Source organism: Antedon mediterranea, chromosome 11 (assembly GCF_964355755.1).
Source record: "Antedon mediterranea chromosome 11, ecAntMedi1.1, whole genome shotgun sequence".
NCBI classification, from domain to species: domain Eukaryota; kingdom Metazoa; phylum Echinodermata; class Crinoidea; order Comatulida; family Antedonidae; genus Antedon; species Antedon mediterranea.
Genome location: NC_092680.1, coordinates 21,890,497 through 21,913,169, shown reverse-complemented (window position 1 = coordinate 21,913,169; position 22,673 = coordinate 21,890,497). Strand labels below are relative to the sequence as shown.

Genomic DNA, 22,673 nt, shown 5'->3' with positions numbered 1-22,673 from the left:
TCTCTAGTAAATACAAATGATAACATAACAATAGGTCTATGTATCTAGTAAATATAAATGATAACATAACAATACATATTATTGTAAAACAATAGAAATGTAAATACACATGCAAATAAGAAATTTAAAAAAATTTAATTAAACATTAAATCCACAGTTGTAAGAGACAGTATAACAGCCAAAGAGTAATTGTAAACATTGTAAAAAGCTAAAGAATTGGTGGTAACATTTGATATAAACATTTGATAACATGAATGTGGAAATCAATCAAAATGTAATGATTATGATAAGCCACATGATACCATCTTCATTTCACAGTAATATCATTAACTTGTCTTAACATCATTATCTTAATCTCATTAATAACCAGTTTTATAATGATAATGGAGGTGCCGGCGGCGGAGGAGGGAGGGTTACATATTTGGTTGTACCACTATGTTCAATTGCAACGAATAATATTGTAAATACTCAGAAATACCGTATAATGTTTAATGACATTCTATGATGTACAGCATTGGTTTAGTTTTTAATCATATATAATAATTTTAAAATCTGACAGTTTGTTTATTCAACATTACACCAATTATTATGCTTGGATATATTTATCCTAGTGTTTAATATAAAGACATATAGCATTATCATTTAATAAAGTTAGGTGATATAACACAGAGATTAATATTAATTCAATATATTCATTACTGATTGTTTTAAATACAATTACACTTTTAAACACTTTTATTTATCACACTGCTTCTTAAATTTAACACCATTTACATATTCCACTGAAAAGCTGAATTATTAGTTTTACCAAAATAAAGTGTTATTAAATTGCAAATATTAAAAATACCATTTCAAATAAATTAGAAGTTTTCTTCAAAATATCTAATTATCTTGAATGGGAATTATATGTTTCAATTAAAATATGTTAAATATGAGAATAGTCAGATTCTATTTTATTAATGACATAAAATAGTAAAATGGCCCATGCAAGGGCTAAATGACTGAGGTACCATACTATATATCAACTTGTTGATTATTTGTAATAGCACATATATTAGTGTATTCATAACCTACACAATTGGAGCAGATTGAAGAGTTTTACAGAATATAATCTTTACGTCTTGAACATATTGAAATCAGCAGAAAATTTTGTTAACATTATTTGATTAAATACTGTGCGGAATCTGTTTTATACCAATTAAAATCATTAAACCTAGTTTATATGTATTGTTTCATTTATTTTTTAACTTGAAAAAGGCGGATGTATAATACCATTTACTATCAAATAAATGTAAAAGTAAATGTATTTAATATGAAGAGGAAGAGCAGGTTATAATGAGGTAACAGTAATCAAGTTAAAACCACAGCAAGCAGTTGCATATCAAAATAATATTTACAACATAGACTACTATAATCTATCGATTAAGTAGTTTGAAAATACCTAGGTATTAAAAATTGCACAGCTCTAAGAGGTAGTAGAAGATGAGAAAAAAACTAAATCCAGAGTATATAAGGGCAATGCATATTATGTAGTACAATATATGAAACACAGATGAGTCAGATTTCCATTAAATCTAAAATTAAATACAGTAAAGTAGTGCATAGAACACGTTTAGTTTTGGTATTAATTTTGAATACAGTATTGGGAGACAAAAGATCAAAATAACTGAATACAGTATTGGGAGACAAAAGATCAAAATAACTGAATACAGTATTGGGAGATAAAACATCAAAATAACTGAATATAGTATTGGGAGACAAAAGATCAAAATAACTGAATATAGTATTGGGAGATAAAACATCAAAATAACTGAATATAGTATTGGGAGACAAAAGATCAAAATAACTGAATACAGTATTGGGAGACAAAAGATCAAAATAACTGAATACAGTGTTGGGAGATAAAACATCAAAATAACTGAATATAGTATTGGGAGACAAAAGATCAAAATAACTGAATATAGTATTGGGAGACAAAAGATCAAAATAACTGAATACAGTATTGGGAGACAAAAGATCATAATAACTGAATACAGTATTGGGAGACAAAAGATCAAAATAACTGAATATAGTATTGGGAGATAAAACATCAAAATAACTGAATATAGTATTGGGAGACAAAAGATCAAAATAACTGAATATAGTATTGGGAGATAAAACATCAAAATAACTGAATATAGTATTGGGAGACAAAAGATCAAAATCACTGAACTTAGTATTGGGAGATAAAACATCAAAATAACTGAATATAGTATTGGGAGACAAAAGATCAAAATAACTGAATATAGTATTGGGAGACAAAAGATCAAAATCACTGAACTTAGTATTGGGAGATAAAACATCAAAATAACTGAATATAGTATGGGAGACAAAAGATCAAAATAACTGAACTTAGTATTGGGAGATAAAACATCAAAATAACTGAATATAGTATCATAATACTTAAATTAGTAGAACGCCCCTCCTTTAGGACACCTTTATTTTGGGGACACCCCTATTAATGGGGACACCCCTAATTTGGGACACCCCTATTAAGGGGACAATTTCCCATGAAAGAAACTACTGCAGAAGACGTATTCATTCTGAAACTATGGCCAACCCAAAGGGGATCTATTGTATATCAAACTTAAAATGCATCTAAGTATGGCCTACCAAGAGTTGGACTTACATGCATCTAAGTATGGCCTACCAAGAGTTGGACTTACATGCATCTAAGTATGGCCTACCAAGAGTTGGACTTACATGCATCTAAGTATGGCCTACCAAGAGTTGGACTTACATGCATCTAAGTATGGCCTACCAAGAGTTGGACTTACACCTTCAGAAGAACACAATTGCTTTACACTTTAATAAGAAAATATGACAATGTTACTTAATTAATTCAGTTTAAAAAGATATGATAAAGGCACTGTTAATATAAAGCTATAAAGAGACAGTGAAACAACCAAGAATGAATTTTGGCACAAAAAACCAGACAATTATACCAGCTTACACACTTTTTGGCTTTGAATTCTTTCCGAAAACTCATTCAAATAAATTTAGCGTAACACAATTAGCAATTATTAAATATGGTTAAAAAGAGTTACATCTGGTAAAAATAATTTAAGGAAGGAAGGAAAAGGGAAGTAAAATTTGTTAAAACATAATAGTATACTAAAAAGTTTAAGGTTTAAATGAAGGGAAACAATTTATATTTAAAAAATTCCTCCTAAACCCACTCACACAAAACCCCACCCATAATGGTAGACCCAGGCTACTATACCCATCCATCGCAAACTTCCCAGCCATAATATACCCCACCCCCTCACGCAAACTTCCCAGCCATAAAATACCCCACCCCCTCACGCAAACTTCCCAGCCATAATATACCCAACCCCCTCACGCAAACTTCCCAGCCATAATATACCCCACCCCCTCACACACTCAAATACTTAATATATATTTACACTTTAACATTATTACTTGCAATGTGATTATAATTTAAGAGAATACAAAAAACTTGACAAAATAGCTCGCCAATAATTATAAAGTCATATATTCTAAATCTAACTATATATTTGGATTAGTTTCAGTTTTCTTAGTAATAACAAGGTTTTGAATATTCATTGATTATATCTATATATTTATATCATACCAAAAATTATTTAAAAAAAAGATAAACTCTGCCAACACTGGACAGCATTTAAGCTGGCCCAAATTGCCTGTTTTCACTCATTCAATTCCATTTTACATGGCAGGACAGAATTACAAACATTTCCCGGCAGTTTGGCAGAGTTTCTAAAATGTTTTAGGAGACTATACATAACATAAATTATTATTTAGTAAAAAAGTTTTGTATATTTAAACACATACATTGGCACCAAAATTTATTACTGTACCTATCAGCATTGCTAAATAGCGTTGCTAAGGATGACTCACACCTAGTTACCTGATTGCACATGATAGCTGCTATAAAGAACGCCCTCTATTGAATTGAGAAGTAAAATGAACCGCTAATACTGTAGCTACTTTAGTGTACCATATATTATATTAACCATGTTATTTTTATTCTGATACTACTACTGTAGATAACGCTATGATCAACAAAATAATGTTTTGACATGAATAATGTTTCACTGAAAAGCTTGGTGAAAGCGTGGAAGCCCTTGAATCATTGGATGGTTATACTGACCCTGGCTCATACCACTTTGATTAGAGGGGTATCGGATTGTCTGTGGTTGAATTCCTGGATTAGGAATAGCCATAGGCTGTGAATGAGGTAGATCCGACTGCGTTACATAAGTTGAGGTCTGAGGTAAAGTGCTAGGAGACTGTTTCATTGGCGGCGGCAGTTGCTCGCGTGACGGGTGAGGGGGATTACCAGCTTGCTGCATTGGGTGGTTTGTCGGTAAAAATCCTAGTAACCGACCAAGATCATAGCTATTAGGATTCAAAGTGTCAGACAAATCTTGCATATCTTTATCTCTATCCGTTTCCATCATGCTCATTTCCATTGCCATCCCAGAAGCTTCTTTCACCTGCGTTCCGATCTTTGGTGATAATCTTGTTTCTGTATGAGGTCGTGTCATCGTTCGGTTGTGAGATCTAACTTGAGGAATGGGTGGAACTTTGATAAGGTCAACCTCGTTAAGCGGAGGTTGACCGAGCGACGAAGATGCTGTATTTGACCCGTAGTTTGATATCGTTAGCGGAGGAAGGTCATCCAGATGCTGTTGAAGTATCTGATGAACCGTTGCCGTGCCAACTGCTCTTAAATGTTCACCCATCTTCATCCCAAGTTGTTCTCCATTGTGACTCTTGCGCGTGTGTCTCACCAAATGATCTTTACGTCCAAACCTTTGACCACACGTTTGACACAGGAAGTTCTTCTGACCCGTATGTACCACCGTGTGCCTCCGCACATCTTTCCGCGTGTAGAATTTACGATCACATTCATCGCATTTATGTTTCTTCTCTTTTGCACCATTACTCTTCCCAGAATGCACCTTAATATGTTCTATGAGCATTTCCGTACTATCAAAGTCTCTGTCGCAAACTTTACAAGTGAGTTCACCTGCGTCTGCAGCATGCATTGCTATGTGCTTTTTGAAGCCTGGTTTTGTGTTATAAACTTTGCTACAATTTTCACATCGAAATGATTCCTTGTTCGGGTCGTGTGTCTGCAGGTGATTTTTTAAATGATCTTTACGGTGAAATTTCTTGTCGCAATATTGGCATTGATGAATTTTATCAGGTGAATGAGTTGCCATGTGACGTGATAACTTATAACTTGAGATAAATGCTTTTTTACAATCAGGTTTTGTGCAAACAAATGGCCGTTCACCAGAATGTGTATAACTGTGAGTTCTTAATTTCTCCATACTCAAAAAAATTTTTGAACAGTGATCACACGAGTACGTAACTTGTTCCTTGTGTTTACGTCCTTTGCCATGGCGACCAATCAACTTATCTTTACCCGTCTTTAGTATAATCTGTTTGCTTGCACGTGTAAGCGGTCCTTCTCGACTCGTGGATGTGTCTATTAATTTCTTTGACTTTGGTTTTCGTCCACGTCTAACCTTTGTTGCCGTTTCACATGTGTGTACTTCAAGAAGTGAAAAAGTTCCAAATCCTCGATTACAGGTTGAACATTTCCAAGGGTCTGAAAGTGTAGGGGATTGCAAACTAGCCGATGCCTACAAACAGAGGGACAGAAAACACAGTTTAAAACTTTAGAAATCAAATGAGTTCTTGTCAAACTGTACTTTCAATTCAATTCAACAAACATTTATTTCATCCAATGGCATACAAATAATACAAAGCATAAAATGAAGACCACCAACTTTGTGTTTTTTGCTTTAAAACAATAATAATGTGAAGAAAGTTTAATTAAGTTTACTTTCAAGTTCTACCACTGAAATTGGTGATTGTATCAAATCAAAGAACTTATAACACAAGAATCTCCTGTTCTTCAATTTGCATTCAAAACACAGTATCGGATGTACAGGGTTAAAAGGTCAAACTGGGCGACGCCATTTCACAGCATGGAGCAGCGCCCCCTCCAAACTAGGAAGTCAATTACTCTAACCCCCCCCCCCCCCTTAGAGTATTAGCAGATCACCTCTATGATTTTGACTTTCTAATTTGATGCGGGCTCCCTACTCCTCAGTCAATTACTCTACCCCCCCTAGAGTATTAAGAGTATTAGCAGATCCCCTCTATGATTTTGACTTCCTAATTTGATGCGGGCGCCCTACTCCATGGCTCACAATGGCGCCACCCATAGCTCTATTCTATCCCACAATGCCTTTCGAAATTGTTACGCGCTTCGGACAAACAGGAGATTCTTGTGTTATAAGTTCTTTGATCAAATAAATGAAAACATTTGATGGAAAAGATAAAGTACAGTACCTGGTGCACATTCAAATTAGATTGTAATAGTGATATTTCAGGTTTGAATTCTGGTTCTTGAGGTAACTCATTGAGGTCAGTAAAATCATACTCTGGTGTTGATAAGTGGCTTCCACCCATCTGAGACGTTGATTGTCGAGAAAAATTAGGTGATTCTGAAAAAAAACAAAATCAAATGCATTAGGTGATGTTACACCAATACACTATGTTGTTACAAGAGTGACCAAATGGATCAAATAATGCATTAGTTCATTTACCAAAAGTAATGTATATAGATTTCAAAACAAGCAAATATGTATGTATTATTAAAATATACAACATATAATATCTCTGGTATAATCCCACCTTCCTAGAACATGAAATTGGGCCGGCTTTAGGAAGTAGGATCGGTAAAACCTCATCTGAAAAAAAGGCCTACATCTGTAGACCAAAAGTCAATACTGGGCTCTATCCTGTTTGTGAAATCAAACATAAAGTAAGGGGTGGGATTAGACCTGAAGTGGGATTATACCCGAGGATATATAGTAAATTTTTTTCAGTTTAAAATATTGCTAATTATAAACATCTAACTTTTTATGATGTTTGAATTAATTTTAATTAATGAATTAGTAAATGGTTGACTCACGACAGAAAGGAATATCAACATATGAATGAAGGTATGAATGGTTGACTCACGACAGGAAGGAATATCAACATATGAATGAAGGATTGAATGGTTGACTAAAAAAGTGAAGGATGAATCAACATATGAATTAAGGAATGAATGGTTGACTAAAAAAGTGAAGGATGAATTAACATATGAATGAAGGAATGAATGGTTGACTAAAAAAGTGAAGGATGAATTAACATATGAATGAAGGAATGAATGGTTGACTAAAAAAGTGAAGGATGAATCAACATATGAATTAAGGAATGAATGGTTGACTAAAAAAGTGAAGGATGAATTAACATATGAATTAAGGAATGAATGGTTGACTAAAAAAGTGAAGGATGAATTAACATATGAATGAAGGAATGAATGGTTGACTAAAAAAGTGAAGGATGAATTAACATATGAATGAAGGAATGAATGGTTGACTAAAAAAGTGAAGGATGAATCAACATATGAATGAAGGAATGAATGGTTGACTAAAAAAGTGAAGGATGAATCAACATATGAATGAAGGAATGAATGGTTGACTAAAAAAGTGAAGGAATATCAACATATGAATGAAGGAATGAATGGTTGACTAAAAAAGTGAAGGATGAATTAACATATGAATGAAGGAATGAATGGTTGACTAAAAAAGTGAAGGATGAATCAACATATGAATGAAGGAATGAATGGTTGACTAAAAAAGTGAAGGATGAATTAACATATGAATGAAGGAATGAATGGTTGACTAAAAAAGTGAAGGATGAATCAACATATGAATGAAGGAATGAATGGTTGACTAAAAAAGTGAAGGATGAATTAACATATGAATGAAGGAATGAATGGTTGACTAAAAAAGTGAAGGATGAATTAACATATGAATGAAGGAATGAATGGTTGACTAAAAAAGTGAAGGATGAATTAACATATGAATGAAGGAATGAATGGTTGACTAAAAAAGTGAAGGATGAATCAACATATGAATGAAGGAATGAATGGTTGACTAAAAAAGTGAAGGAATATCAACATATGAATGAAGGAATGAATGGTTGACTAAAAAAGTGAAGGATGAATTAACATATGAATGAAGGAATGAATGGTTGACTAAAAAAGTGAAGGATGAATTAACATATGAATGAAGGAATGAATGGTTGACTAAAAAAGTGAAGGATGAATTAACATATGAATGAAGGAATTACAGTAACTAATAAATGAAGTAATGAAATAGTGAATAAATTAACTAATAAGAGAGAGATTGAATGAAGGGATGAACACAATGAGTAAAGTAATGAAATAAATTATCTAATTAATACTTATCAGTAATCCTTACCTGTTTTGGTTGTACTTAAAGGGTTGTATAATAGTTTTGTCTGCATATTTTTGGAGTACTCTGCCGCATACCAGACCTTTAATTCTGTGTGCGGTGGAATTGCCTGAAAACAAAACACAAATAATAATTGAATATACTACTGTAAATGAGTACATTATTGGACTGATATGCTTTAGTATACCACACACATGCCCATAACGGACATACAGCTTAACAGTTACTGTACTAGCAATAAAATGATAATAAGCAACAAAATTCTGTTAAGAATATTCATCTGAAGGTAGGCCTAACAGACTTACTGTACCTGATGTCGTCAAATAAACATTATTATTTTATTGATTTAAGCAACTACATTCTGTTTAAAGTATTCTCCTGCGATTCTTACAAAGAACGTAGACTTACCTTTGATGTCGTAAAGAAAACATCACTATTTTATTAGTAAGCAACTACATTCTGTTTAAAGTATTTTCCTGCGATTCTTAATTCTTACCTTTGATGTCGTAAAGTAAACGTCATTGTTCCACTGATACGCTACTACATTCTGTTCAAAATATTCTTCTGCAGGTCTTACAAACATCATCCAATTACACACATCCTCACTACTAGTGTCAAGGATCGACTGCTGCATATTATTTTGAAAAATCTGACAAATATGAATTAATATTATGAAATAATAAGCTAGGGAGGATGTTGGGAGATCTACATCTTAAATATATAGTTGAAAAATCCTTGTTAAATTTGCATATTTTAATTGTATTTTTTGACATCTGATATCTGGCCATTTTCATTGCAACCATACCACATACGTTTGCAAATGCAGTCGCAGTAAACATTCTCACAGATCATGAGAGGCAATACTCATTATTAACGTAACTAAAGATAATGATGAGTTAAGTAGTAAAGATGTGCTTATTTTAATAAACTTCTCAACACCTCCAGAATATTATTATGCCATTCTAAGTGTCAACTTATAGATGACATAGAAAAAAAAATCCAGGGACTAGAACAATGAACTTAAAGATAGAGATGAGCACACATGCTTAATCACGCCTCTATTGTTAAGCGCCAGAGATGTCACTCTGATGCATAGAATAGGCATCAGCAATGTTTGATTGTTCTGTCTCATGTTTTATAATAAGATAAGATTTATTAAAGATGTATTGTCCCCCAAAAACATAAAAAGTTTAAAAAAAATTAGTCTTTGAATATGCCATTTTTCAGTTTTCATAAAAAATGTAAAAAATAAATGAAAAGACAAAATAAACTGTTAAATTCAACCAAAACCCCATTGACTTCCAGTCAATTTGACTATTTTTTGCTTTAAATTACATTTTTTTTGTGTACATTTTTTTTTTATCCAACTTTTGGTCAAAGTGGATAACTACTGTATTATGTGACATTAAAATGGTATATTCAACAACAAAAATTATTTTTTTCAGGGGGACAATATTCCTACCTTAAAAGAAGGTCTGTGAGTATCATTGTTGTTTGTTTCCACCTTTGTCAGAGATCTGGGTGCTATGAAGGGACCAAACTGAGTTCGACGTTGTATTAGCTTCCGGGCAAAAACACCAAGGACTGTTGGAAATGACAAAACAAAAACAGATTGTTTATTATACTGTAAATACATAAATCATCTTCAATAAACAATGAACTACTATTTTATATCAGAAATCCCACTCTCTATAGTCGCGAGAGTTTACAATTGCAATTTCTCCCTGGCTCTAGATAGGGTAAAAGAACAGAAAACAGTTTGTAAAACGTTTATAATTTATTCAAGTTAGATCTGTTACATAATTTAAAAACAGGACCTGTCAAATAAATTCCAAAACGAATTCTATAATCTTTTGTAAAATTTAGTTGACAGTTTTTTTTAGATCACTCGAAACATGTTAAATTAATGCTATGATCACTGTACAATTTGATTGCAGTTAATAAAAACTGGAGACATGGTAATTGCTTACAAGTGCCACTTAAGAATTGTGTCACTCAAGGAAAAGGTAAGTTAGGTTTTAAGGTAAATTCCTGTAAAACACCAAGATGCTCCAAGATCTGTAATGAAGTTTTGTAGAAACATACTGTACACAGTGTTTGATATTTTATTGTTACCTTTAATCATTACAACTGGCAAGAAGAATTTTTTTTTTTATTTATAAATCACTCACACTCAGGTATATAAAAATAAATATAATATACCAGTATAATATGATATACTGGTAGTGGTATACAAAATAGGTATTTGATAATACTACTATAAGTCATCATATTATTAGTATTAAGCAAGAAGTGAGGAGACTAAAAGACACCAGCACTTTGTACAACAACACCAGCAACAGTATAGTATTCATCATAAACATTAATCAATGTGTTACTGTTATTTATAATCATCAGTGTAGATGAAAAAAAAGGATATTATATTATAAATACTGTAATTATATATTAGATATTGAACCTATAGTCATCCCTTCTACTTAACTTGACCTTTCTGTTGGAAGGTCAAGTTCACACTTGACAACCTTGATGGTTGTGAAGGTTACCAGCTGATGCCTGTCAGATATAAACCATTTGTTTATATGAATTAATTATGCAAGATATTACAATTCTATTCAAATAAATATGGAAATGGATCATTTGATAAATTGATATAAAATAAAACAATATAAATTAAAAGAAAAAAGGTATAAACAAAATTATAAGGCGTTACGAAAAGAAATGATGATACTAACTACTACTACTACTACAAGGTGGGATGGCGCCCACTTGAGCCCCAGTACACGGATGATAACATTATCCAATAGGGGTGCTCAATGGAATTTCTTCTTTTCACAATTATTCTTACTTCAGAGAGAGGTAAACTACTAGGTAGGCAAGAAATAGCCAAAAGTACCACGACTCAAAAGAAAAATGAATTATACCTGACCAAAAAAATTAAGATCATACAATGTAAAGTTATTCATTATATAAATAACAATAACGTTACACTTATTTGTTGTTTTCAGAAAAAGATTATTGTAATCAATTTATAATAACGCTAATAAATTCCCAGTTATGGACAGTAATTACAGATATTTTACAATTAATAAAATATTTGTAATTTTTACTCATCAGTAGACCTTTTAATTCTACATGTGACACCCCATGTGATAAGAGAATGGCACGTTATGACACAAGCTACGATGACGCGTTAGCCAGGACTTGGGACAAACTGTACGACGACGTTCAAATTATCTATATATAGTCAGATGAGTAACACATCAAACTACTCTATAAAAACTTTATATAAATTAATATGTGAGATGCTGAACCTTTAGTCATACAATCCTGGTTCAAATCTTATGACTGTTAGCTGGGACTTGGGATAAATAAATATATACATGTAATATACTTTGTTTTGTTTGAAATCAAACCAATTGACAATTGTTAAAATCTACTTGTAACTAACAAACTTTGGGTTATCGTTCACCATTCAACCAGATTACAAGTATTTTAGTTTAAGTATAAAACACAATTAAAGGTGTCCATCAATCTCAAGCTGTGTGGGATGTATAGTGACATAAATAAAAGGCACAAAACTAGCAACCACATGTTAATTTATGGTGCTAAACTTGGTTGAGCTAGGATTGGGCACAAACTAAAACACAAGTCTTAAAATGGATGAAAGGGTTGCAACATTTTTCATTTTAGGTTTCCAACACGTAGGATATATTGTACTGTTTGTTACATACTTGTGATTGTAATAAATACTACAGAGATACTGTAGACAGAAAACAGCTCTAAGAAATGCGAAATTTGTTAATATTTTACAACTTTTACTAATTTGAAATGAAGACATCAATTTTGTCATAATTATGAAAATTAATTTCAATTTTTGTTACAGATTTGTATAATAGATAGAGAAATTTTATTTCTTAATCTTACAAATAAATCTATTGTTTGAGGGTTTTTTGTATCTTGGCAAATTTCCAAACATCAATCAAGTTTTAAATTAATGTGTTATTAGCGATTTCCTAAATGGAAATACTTTTCAATTATTATCAATAAAATGTTTAATATGGTTTACCGTAGTAATTTTCAAATGTGTCTCAATTCTAGCAATCTGATACAATCAAGTAAAAATATGTTTAATTAACAAAAAAACCAACTGACAATATTCTCTTTAAAAGGCGCTAATTCTTTAAGATGAATAGATCACAATTAGTAGAATTTTGGTAAATTTCTAAAATTCTGTGACATTTTTTATTAAACAAGTCTGTCATTTATGCGATAAAACATTAAACAAAACCTTTTATTTAGCAAAAGCTAAACCATTTTATTCAAAATAGTTATTTTATTTAAAAAAAACTGTGATTCTATGAAATATGTTATATAATGTAATATAGGTAGGTACCAAAAGTCAACATCAATGAGTCTCTACAGCTCTTTTGTCATTGAAAAAAGGGCTCAAAATAAACCCAAAAAACATCATCTAAATGAAAATTAGTAATTTACGGATTAGAAAAAATTTGTTATTAAAAAGGTTTGGATAGTTTTTACTCATTCTCACAGATTTCGTCATCTTTATCATTTATCAGTACACAACCAGGTGCTTTAGAATTTCTTTACATTTCTGTTTATTGTTAAAAACTAACTGATGGGTCACAGTACTAACTGATGGGTCACAGTACTAACTGATGGGTCACAGTACTAACTGATGGGTCACAGTACTAACTGATGGGTCACAGTAGTAACTGATGGGTCACAGTACTAACTGATGGGTCACAGTACTATCTGTAAGTGGTACATTAATACATTAATTAAAACACAAATATAGATTACAACAAATAAATCAACAATAATCACGATAACGATAAATAAAATAGCCTTGGTGCGCGTTCTGTATCGTTGCACGGTGAACATAGGTCGGAATCCAGCCAACGTTGATAATGAAACAAAACATTGGAAATAGGCAAAGGATAATTTAAATAAATTGTGATTACTCATTTAGATTCAAGTATTATATTATCATTGCATGCTGCCTATATGTCTACACGAAACCTGGCAAAAATAAAGACTACAAATGCTGTAGTTGGCACTGTACAGGTTTAAATCAAAACTCTGTACATTGGGTATTTTATTGCAAAGTTGTGTTTAACACAAAGTTTCACGATCCAAATTATTTCACTCTTCATATTTGACCAAAGACAAAACTAGTGGTGAGTTACAATCACTTACACAATGTTATACATAATAACTGTATGCAAGCTTTATGGGAATATTGGATAGAAAACTTCCCAAAATACTCTTTAACTGACCCGGACATGACCCTATAACTGGCCAAAACACTCTTCAACTGGTCAAAACACCCTTCAACTGGGCATGACCCCGGTAAAAACACAGGAACTTCTACCTTAGTTTTCTGCTCTCCTTCTGTATGTATATTTGTAAATTTTGTATTTAACACTTATTAAAAATATTTATATTATATTTACTATATTACTTTACAGTTAATAACATGCTAGCTGCTGTATTAATAAAAAACATTGTAGTTCTTTCATATCATGTTGCTGTTATTAATTGCGTGGGTGTTGTTTGCCTCTTAATGACAAATATTAGTACTTACATTAAATATTAATATTATCTAATCATGATAATGATACTATAGTGTGTTGCTTTAAACATCTTTAAACTATTTGGGTTGATAGTGAACTTACACAAGTCAGTACTATCCTTTACAGTTACTACCAGGATCATGCTAGCTATAACAAGACATTGCAAACTGTACTTCTTTCTTTGTATGATGTTGCTGGTATAAAATAATTGTGTATGATTCAGGAATAATGTTGTTTGCCTCATTAATGACTGATAATGTATGTTACTACATGTAATATCTAATTATGATATGATGTACAGTAGCATATTGCTGTCAAAACCTTCAAACTGTTTGGGTTACACAAGGCAGCACATCATTTGGACTATACAGTATAAATAAATGTAAGACTTACTTTGTATAAATAAATGTGATACTTACTTTGTTGGTTTCCAGTTCTAAGTTCCAACTCTTTTAAAACCATGTGATGTGGTAGTGTGAGTCTAGCGTGAGACGGTATTACTTTATCTCTCACTCTAGTTAACGAACCATGAACTGGACAATCCCCTATATGACTCTTTCCACATTCTTCACACCCTGTTAAAAAACAACTAAAATCTATCTAACAATTGTCTAAGACCCTGTTCACACCATGAAGTTACACTGTGTTAACGTACAACTTTGTCAAATTTTATGTCTTTGTATCTTCCATTCTGCAACCGAATAAAAGAAACCGGTTGAGTGAACCATTTTAACGTTTTCATTCGTACTACAGTATATCCATTTAAAACAATTCTTATGATGGTAACACAATGTTTGTTAAGGACCGAAAGTTGCACTGTACCAATAAAGTTTTGCTCTGCAGTTCACAATTTTACTTTGCTATCACTTTTGCACAATAATATGACATACTTTAACTGCATCTGTGTCAACATGCCTACTGTAAGTAACTGTAAAAATTATCAAAATGGTATTTAACAGTTTTAATCAAGCAACTTGCTGTATTTTAGTTTACGTCATTCTCAAAACTAAACAACTTGCTGTATTTTACGTCACTCTCAAAACTAAACAACTTGCTGTATTTTACGTCACTCTCAAAACTAAGAAAAATGTTTCTATTGACTTCACTTTAAAAAAATAAAGTGACAACTAAAAAATAATTTACAGTATGCTACTACTGTACTATGTTCGCATAAATAAAATCGGGTAAAACCCTATCATCTGAACAAAAAATTGAATACTGAAAATGTTATGTATGAATATGATGTAATTTTAAATAAATCAAGTATGTACTTACACAAGGGATCTTTGGCCATTGCCTACTACAAGCCAGTATAAATCCGTCTGAAAACAAACATTAACAACAATTGATATTTTATCTCAATTTATCTAAAACAGGAAACAATTTGTTTTAATTGTAAACAGAATAATCCTAATAGAGATTAATAATTTGTCATTTTCATTTCAATTATTATTTTTTTTAATTGTCAATCTGTGCATTTCTGTGAGTTGCCAAGAAAGAGAAATGATGCTAATTAGAATTATAAATAAGTATTTTTCCGCTCAGAACACTCAGTGATGAGTTAAACTGTCACTTTTGCCTGAATTGGTCTTTTCTTTCATTTTTTACATCTTATCAACTCATCTACTCCATATCCATCGTCAGTAACACTGAAAGACAATACGCATGTGAAATGGATTTTGTGTTCACGATGAGACACTAGTTTTGCTTAGCCTTAATTTACTTGTTAATTAAGTAACAAGATTAAAAAAACTACCTGTACACCTCTATAGCTGAATTTCTAGTTATTACAGACATGTTATAAATTTAAAAAAATCTAAATGAAAATTATGTGTCAGCTTTCTCTCTATAAAAATGAATAGAAATGTGTAGGTTTAATGATTTGACATCACTCATCACTAAAAACTACAAACACATCAATCTTGAAGAAAACTAAATATATCTATTATTTGTTAAAAATAAAATAGCAGAACTTATCACATGTGGAGACAAAAATGTTAAATATAACAAGAAAGTCTAAATAGTGATCTATACAGAAAGTGTGGATTTTTGTTTCTTTTTTAGATAGTTTTTAAAATATTTAGGTGGTACTGTAAGATGTTTAAATTATTAAGAACAATGTACAGTACTTAGATGGTACATTACTTGAATTGTTAATTACATAATATGTTGTGTGTGTGTGTGTGTTACAGCTGCATCGGTCCTGTTTTTGTTTTGTTTTTGATACCATAAAATACGTAATAACAAAAATAAATACCTGTAAAATAATAAAAATCAATCAACATGAAATAATTAAATTACAAATGTCAAAAAATTCAACATGTAAAAATGTTGCAGGTGGTAAAAATACAGACATGATATTACAAACTGAATTCAAGCATTATACACACAGGATACTAAGTTCATTCTTAAACAAACTTTGATGGTATCTTAATAACAACTTAAGCAATTATCTTAATAAGAACTTTTCTATTAAAATTACCAGACTACAGTAATTATTTTTACAAGACAATCATTCGGTTTTATCTATGAGGTCAAACGACACACTAAACAGTAGGTACAGAACTCTGATAGGATAGCAGTAGAATTTATATATCATTTATTTGCAAAATAATGAAAATAATAAACATGAAATTAAAATAAAAATCAATTTAGGATCACAAGACTAGTTAGTCCTTGAATCTGCAATGCCAAGTAGTAAGAAGCAATAATTTTACAGTATGTATTTTTTGTAGTTTATCAAACTGAAGCCATTAAAACAAGTTGTTGCCATAAATCAATGTTACCCTACTGTCAGGGTACTCAATACCGATTGTAAGGTGAGTAATGAGCTCATTTTGAGTACCAAAAATCACTCATGTACAATGTGCAAAACCATAAGAAAAATTTTTGAAGCAAGCAATTCAAGGTATCAGTGGCATAGCGAACAGGGCAAAGGCCCCTGGTTTAGCACTCCTAAGGGGCCCTCTAACACAGGGTAGTTGAATTGAGGCTGCTCATGCTCTGGGGCACCTTAAGCTCTGGGCCCCTGGGTTTAGCCAGTGAGCGTCGTGCATAGCTGTTACGCTACTGCAAGGTATTTGCAGTATGAATAGTGTTAGTATTTCCAACCAGGCAATGTATTACTAGGTTAACCCAGAGGCCAGGCTCAATATTCACTAGTCAAGTCAAACTAACTTCTTATAAGCCTGGGTGTGTCTGGTAGAATTGATATTTTATTTTTCATTTATTTTATTTTTAAAACCAGAAACAGCAGAAGAAACAAATCTAACAGATAATTACAACAAATCAAAAACACTTAAATTCAACGACGAAACAGATGAAGATTGGAATTAAAAATGTCAATATGGGGATGGGCCTTGACTAAAACTATTAAAAGATAAACTTAATCTACTAATGTAACCGTTTTTAAGTACACTAACTCTACTAAAGGGATTTTGATGAAATTACCTTTTTATTCTTTGAATGGCATTTAATGCAAACAGTACAGTATACTGACCATAGAATAAATAATGATATTAAAATATGGAACAATAATAAAAAAAATAACTAACCTCCAGTAAGAGCAGAAGAAATGACTTAGGCATTTGTATGTCAGAAGTAAAGGTTTATTAAAACACTATTTGAAGGTACAGGTTTAGGATGGTTCTTAAATATATTTTAAAATGACAGTTATTTTAATATATCAGCTGATCGTGTCACATGGCCTTAGAATGTCTCATACATATAATGGCACCTGTAGTAACCAAAAATGTCATATTTTAGAACATATACCGGTAGAGTTATAAAACTTTAATATCAATTATTACTAACAGTATGGCAGCATTGACACAAACCTAGACTACTGTACTGTCATGTCGGTGATAGTTTACTTTACTTTATACATCTGGTTTAATAACAAGACACAATTAAATGCTGTTTAAAGAATTCATCAAAGAAAAATAACATGCAATGTAAATGAGGGTTGAGATTTAGCAAAAAGTCCCATCAAAATTTCCATGGATATAATCTAATTTAACCAATTACTTAACACTTTGACTGCCAAACACGAAGATCTTCGTTTTTGGAAACACAACGCTTGACTGCCAAACACGAAGATCTTCGTTTTTCGCGTTTTTTTACGAAATCCGGTAGATAGGTTAATTATTGGTATATACTATAAATATGAACACTATATTCGGTCTGGACCGTAAATATTTTACAATTTGAAAGTAACTAATCTGGTTAGGAACGACTGTCAAAATGGTACCTGTCGAAATAACAAACACCGCGCATCACAGTAGCGCGTACAGCGATGGCTTGGCGCATTGTGTATCGGTCGCGCGCTAGCTATGCCGCCGAAGCATTACAAACGTTTTTGTGGATTGACATGTTTGTTTGTTATCTGAATAAAAGATAATGGAGTCATTTTCAATACGAAGTCTTTAATTTTATTATTGTATGTATACCCTAATTGTTTTGGTGTTTTACTTAAAGTGACCGAGTTTCACGCAACAAACTTGTTTTGAAATGGTATGGATATTATCATCAGTTTACTATCTAGGCTAGTAGTACAAGGCTAGCCTAGCCTAGGCCTAGTCGTAAAACGGTTCCGGACCAACTTTAGGCCTGGTTAACTAGGCCTGGTGTCTTTACTATGTGGATTTTGGCGAAACATTGATGTAAGATTTATGATTTATAAAATGTAATACATTTTTCGATAGTGATAACTTGTTTTTATAGGCCTATCGGTGCCGTGTAAGTAACTTTTTTGTTGTTTGTTGATCTCACCGGGCGATATTTTCATACTGTGATGTCTTGCACAAAATCGCGAATATCTCGACTTTCTTGCGCGAAACTACGAAAAACTCAAAAAGTGTGTTACTTTCATTTTACTATTACGATTTACATATTGCGCTTTAAAAATCGTTCTTGGTACCATTGTAAAGCTAAAATCTTTATGATTATTTTAGTCTAAATTACATATAAATCAGATCACATACATGGTTTCAATCAGCTTTAATAAAAACATCGAATTGGGCTAAAAACGCTGGCGGTGGCAGTTTCTAACTGGAAAAACCTCTGGCAGTCAAAGTGTTAAGAGTCTACACTATCAAACTACAGTAGTTTGACAAAAAAAGTGTGATTTGCCAAAATATGGTAGTGATATTCCCAAATACGGTAGTGATATTCCCAAATATGGTAGTGATACTGTATAACATCATCATGTCTATATATGGGCACATCACATTTTTTTGTCACATGAAGTTTGATAGTGAAGACAAGGCAACGTTTCGTTTTTGATTTAGTGTTTTTAACCAAACCCAAGTTGTTATTAATGTGACCAATCTCTGATGACCTAGAGCTCTCTGAAGATTCTTTAGAAATAGTCAAACATATTCTAAATTATTAGATTGAAATACTTTTTTGGAGACAAACGATTTTAGTGCTACAATATCTTTAAAAAATTGTTTGTAATCAGATTCATTGTAATAATCATTTATAATAAAAAGTAAATTAAAATGCTATGTTTTTTAATGCAAAGTTCTGTAATGGTGTGAAAACAATGCAGCTGGCAATGAGGACAATTTATCCTGATCTAAGTTCTTCCAAAGTGTCAAGTTTTAACCAACTTGAAATATAAACCTTCATGACCCCTCAAGACCTAAACTATATAAGTGGAATTAAACTGACATTTTTAAAAATATATCTAAATAGTTCATGGAATATACCATTTGTGGAGAGGGGTCATAAATATAAGGTCTACTTTTTTAGTTATATCTCGCTCTTCAAGAAGAGTACAGTTATTGTTTTAGGTTTATCTAGGTAAGACAGGCAAGAAATAGATATTTGATTAGAACTTGCATAATAAAAATTAATACTTCTACTTCTAATACTAAGTTTCATTTAGTTTTATTCATCCATATAAAAAAAATCGTAAAAAGCATAAAAATACCAAAATATTAAGTAAAATATGGACAAAAAGAAGGCGATAAAAAGCAACTACATGCCTATTGAGATCAACTTCCACTTTTACAAAAGTGGATGACAAAGACCTCTACTGCATAGTTTCAATCATTATGGTACACTTTTCTACTGCGATCCTAGCACAGATCAAGAAATGTTAGCGAAATACAGATGACAGTTTGTCTAGGAATCAGCTGCACAGCCAGGAATTATTTATTCTACCATCATGTCAGTCGACACTTTACAAAGGACATGTCAATTATTAACAGAGTTATGGAAAACACAAAATATTCACTGAAAAATTATACTTTTATTGTTTAAACAGGCCTTGTTTTTAATTCTAAAATTTAAAACCAAATATAATATTTCAATGTTTTCATGGGGACAAAACCATTCAAGTTCAGAAATTGTTTATTAAATAGCTTCAGTTTACATATGTAGTAGGCCAGTTTCTTAATTGACAATAATAATATGCATAATAACTGTAGAAATGATGTCTAAATAAATGACATGTACACAAAATAAATGATGAATAAAATAATGTCATTATGAATAAAAGTATGACTTGTTCAGGATAAATGAACAAGAATGTTGAAATTTCACAACAGTATCATGGTTTTTACAAGCCATGTTGTAAAACTGGGTTTAAATTTTATTAAGTGGAAAAGAATGATTATTTAGAGGATTTAAGGTGGGACAATTGTGGTGAAATTATGTCAGTAGTAGCATGTCACATAAATGACTGTGCAATGAGGCGACAATGGCTGAAATGATGATGAAATAAAGGAAAGAGAACATCTTGTAGCATATCACATAAATGACTGTGTAATGGGGCGACAACGGCTGAAATGATGATGAAATAAAGGAAAGAGAACATCACATAAATGACTGTGCAATGAGGCGACAACGGCTGAAATGATGATGAAATAAAGGAAAGAGAACATCTTGTAGCATATCACATAAATGACTGTGTAATGGGGCGACAACGGCTGAAATGATGATGAAATAAAGGAAAGAGAACATCTTGTAGCATATCACATAAATGACTGTGTAATGGGACGACAATGGCTTAAATGATGATGAAATAAAGGAAAGAGAACATCTTGTAGCATATCACATAAATGACTGTGCAATGGGGCGACAACGGCTGAAATGATGATGAAATAAAGGAAAGAGAACATCACATAAATGACTGTGCAATGGGGCGACAATGGCTTAAATGATGATGAAATAAAGGAAAGAGAACATCTTGTAGCATATCACATAAATGACTGTGCAATGGGGCGACAACGGCTGAAATGATGATGAAATAAAGGAAAGAGAACATCACATAAATGACTGTGCAATGGGGCGACAACGGCTGAAATGATGATGAAATAAAGGAAAGAGAACATCACATAAATGACTGTGCAATGGGGCGACAACGGCTGAAATGATGATGAAATAAAGGAAAGAGAACATCACATAAATGACTGTGCAATGGGGCGACAACGGCTGAAATGATGATGAAATAAAGGAAAGAGAACATCACATAAATGACTGTGCAATGGGGCGACAATGGCTGAAATGATGATGAAATAAAGGAAAGAGAACATCTTGCAATGTCAAATTAAAAAATGTCCATTAAGTAAAAAATAACATCACACATTTCCACTTAAGTGACACCACATAAAACTAATTGACAATGTGACTACAGAGACTATGCACATGGAATAGATTTGTGACTTTAAAAAGTGACACTAAATGTATAGCCTGCCTTACCTACAATTGTTAAATAAGGTTTATCGTAATAGCGTGCACGACGAATAGTGGGAAGGAATACGCATATGTACGTTATTTGTTGTTTGTAAGTACGCATCGTGAAATTTGCTCCCAAACCCTTCCCATCATGCATTGTGCAATGACGTTCCTCGCGAAATCAAGTTATTTGCGATAGCCTAACCTTAAAATTATTACCATTATTACTTAAATTAGACAACGCCTTTTTTTAATAATACTTGACAACATGTGTCATGAAATCATTTAGTATCGTAATCATGAAACAAAACATAAATCTAGGCTTTCTAGTAACAGCAGTCTAGAATAAAACAGATCTGTCAAACCAAACACTCCTCTCAGTTTGGATAGAATAAAAAGATTGTCACTTTAAAACTGTATGTAGGCCAGGCTATAGTACTATATTTATATAGTACAGTTAGTATGCATATCAGTGTTTTATAAAATGTTACATCTAAAATGCAATGTAATGAATGGAAGTTAAAATAGCTGAGATACCATATTCATTTACGCAGCCATGGCTAGTATAATTAGCAATATAGTAGTGTACATGATGAAAAGGGACCAGCCCAGAATAGATATAGCAGTCAGCCAGCAACGAATTTATACAATCCAGGGTTGCTGGTTGTTCAACACACACACGGATGGTCTTTTTATTACACAGCTTTTTTACACAAATCCCAATATGTTTCAAAGATATGAAAAAATGCATACACACCTCTGTAAGTGCCTTTCTTCTGTTAAGACATTCCTAAAATCTATCAGTTGGCATTTTCTACAAATTTCATCAATTTTGGGTCCAAACAGGGATGACATTTCTCCGCAAGCAGATGGGACCGCCCGGCCAATTATTCCAATGTTTTGACGAAATGAACTGTGGGCAAGTTTTTGCAGTTCAAGCGGAAAATGACAGAAAACCACAAAGTTTCAAACATCGTTTTTCACACTATTAAATTTTCAGTTGAAACCTGTATGCACATAGATTTTTTCAAGTAGCAACTGTAAGGTA

At 32.1% G+C, this 22,673-nt stretch overlaps 1 protein-coding gene across 1 annotated transcript; it reads right to left on the bottom strand.

Annotated features, from left to right (window-relative positions):
* Positions 1-3,774: 3,774 nt before the first annotated feature.
* Positions 3,775-22,660, bottom strand: LOC140062442 (uncharacterized). Its single transcript, XM_072108663.1, has 8 exons — positions 22,383-22,660; positions 15,218-15,264; positions 14,362-14,517; positions 9,811-9,932; positions 8,845-8,997; positions 8,355-8,457; positions 6,391-6,545; positions 3,775-5,675 (listed from the first exon to the last, which is right to left on the bottom strand). Exons 2-8 carry the CDS (start codon positions 15,234-15,236, stop codon positions 4,113-4,115), a joined length of 2,271 nt encoding a protein of 756 aa, XP_071964764.1. The 5' UTR covers positions 15,237-15,264; positions 22,383-22,660; the 3' UTR covers positions 3,775-4,112.
* Between the last annotated feature and the right edge of the window lie 13 nt (positions 22,661-22,673).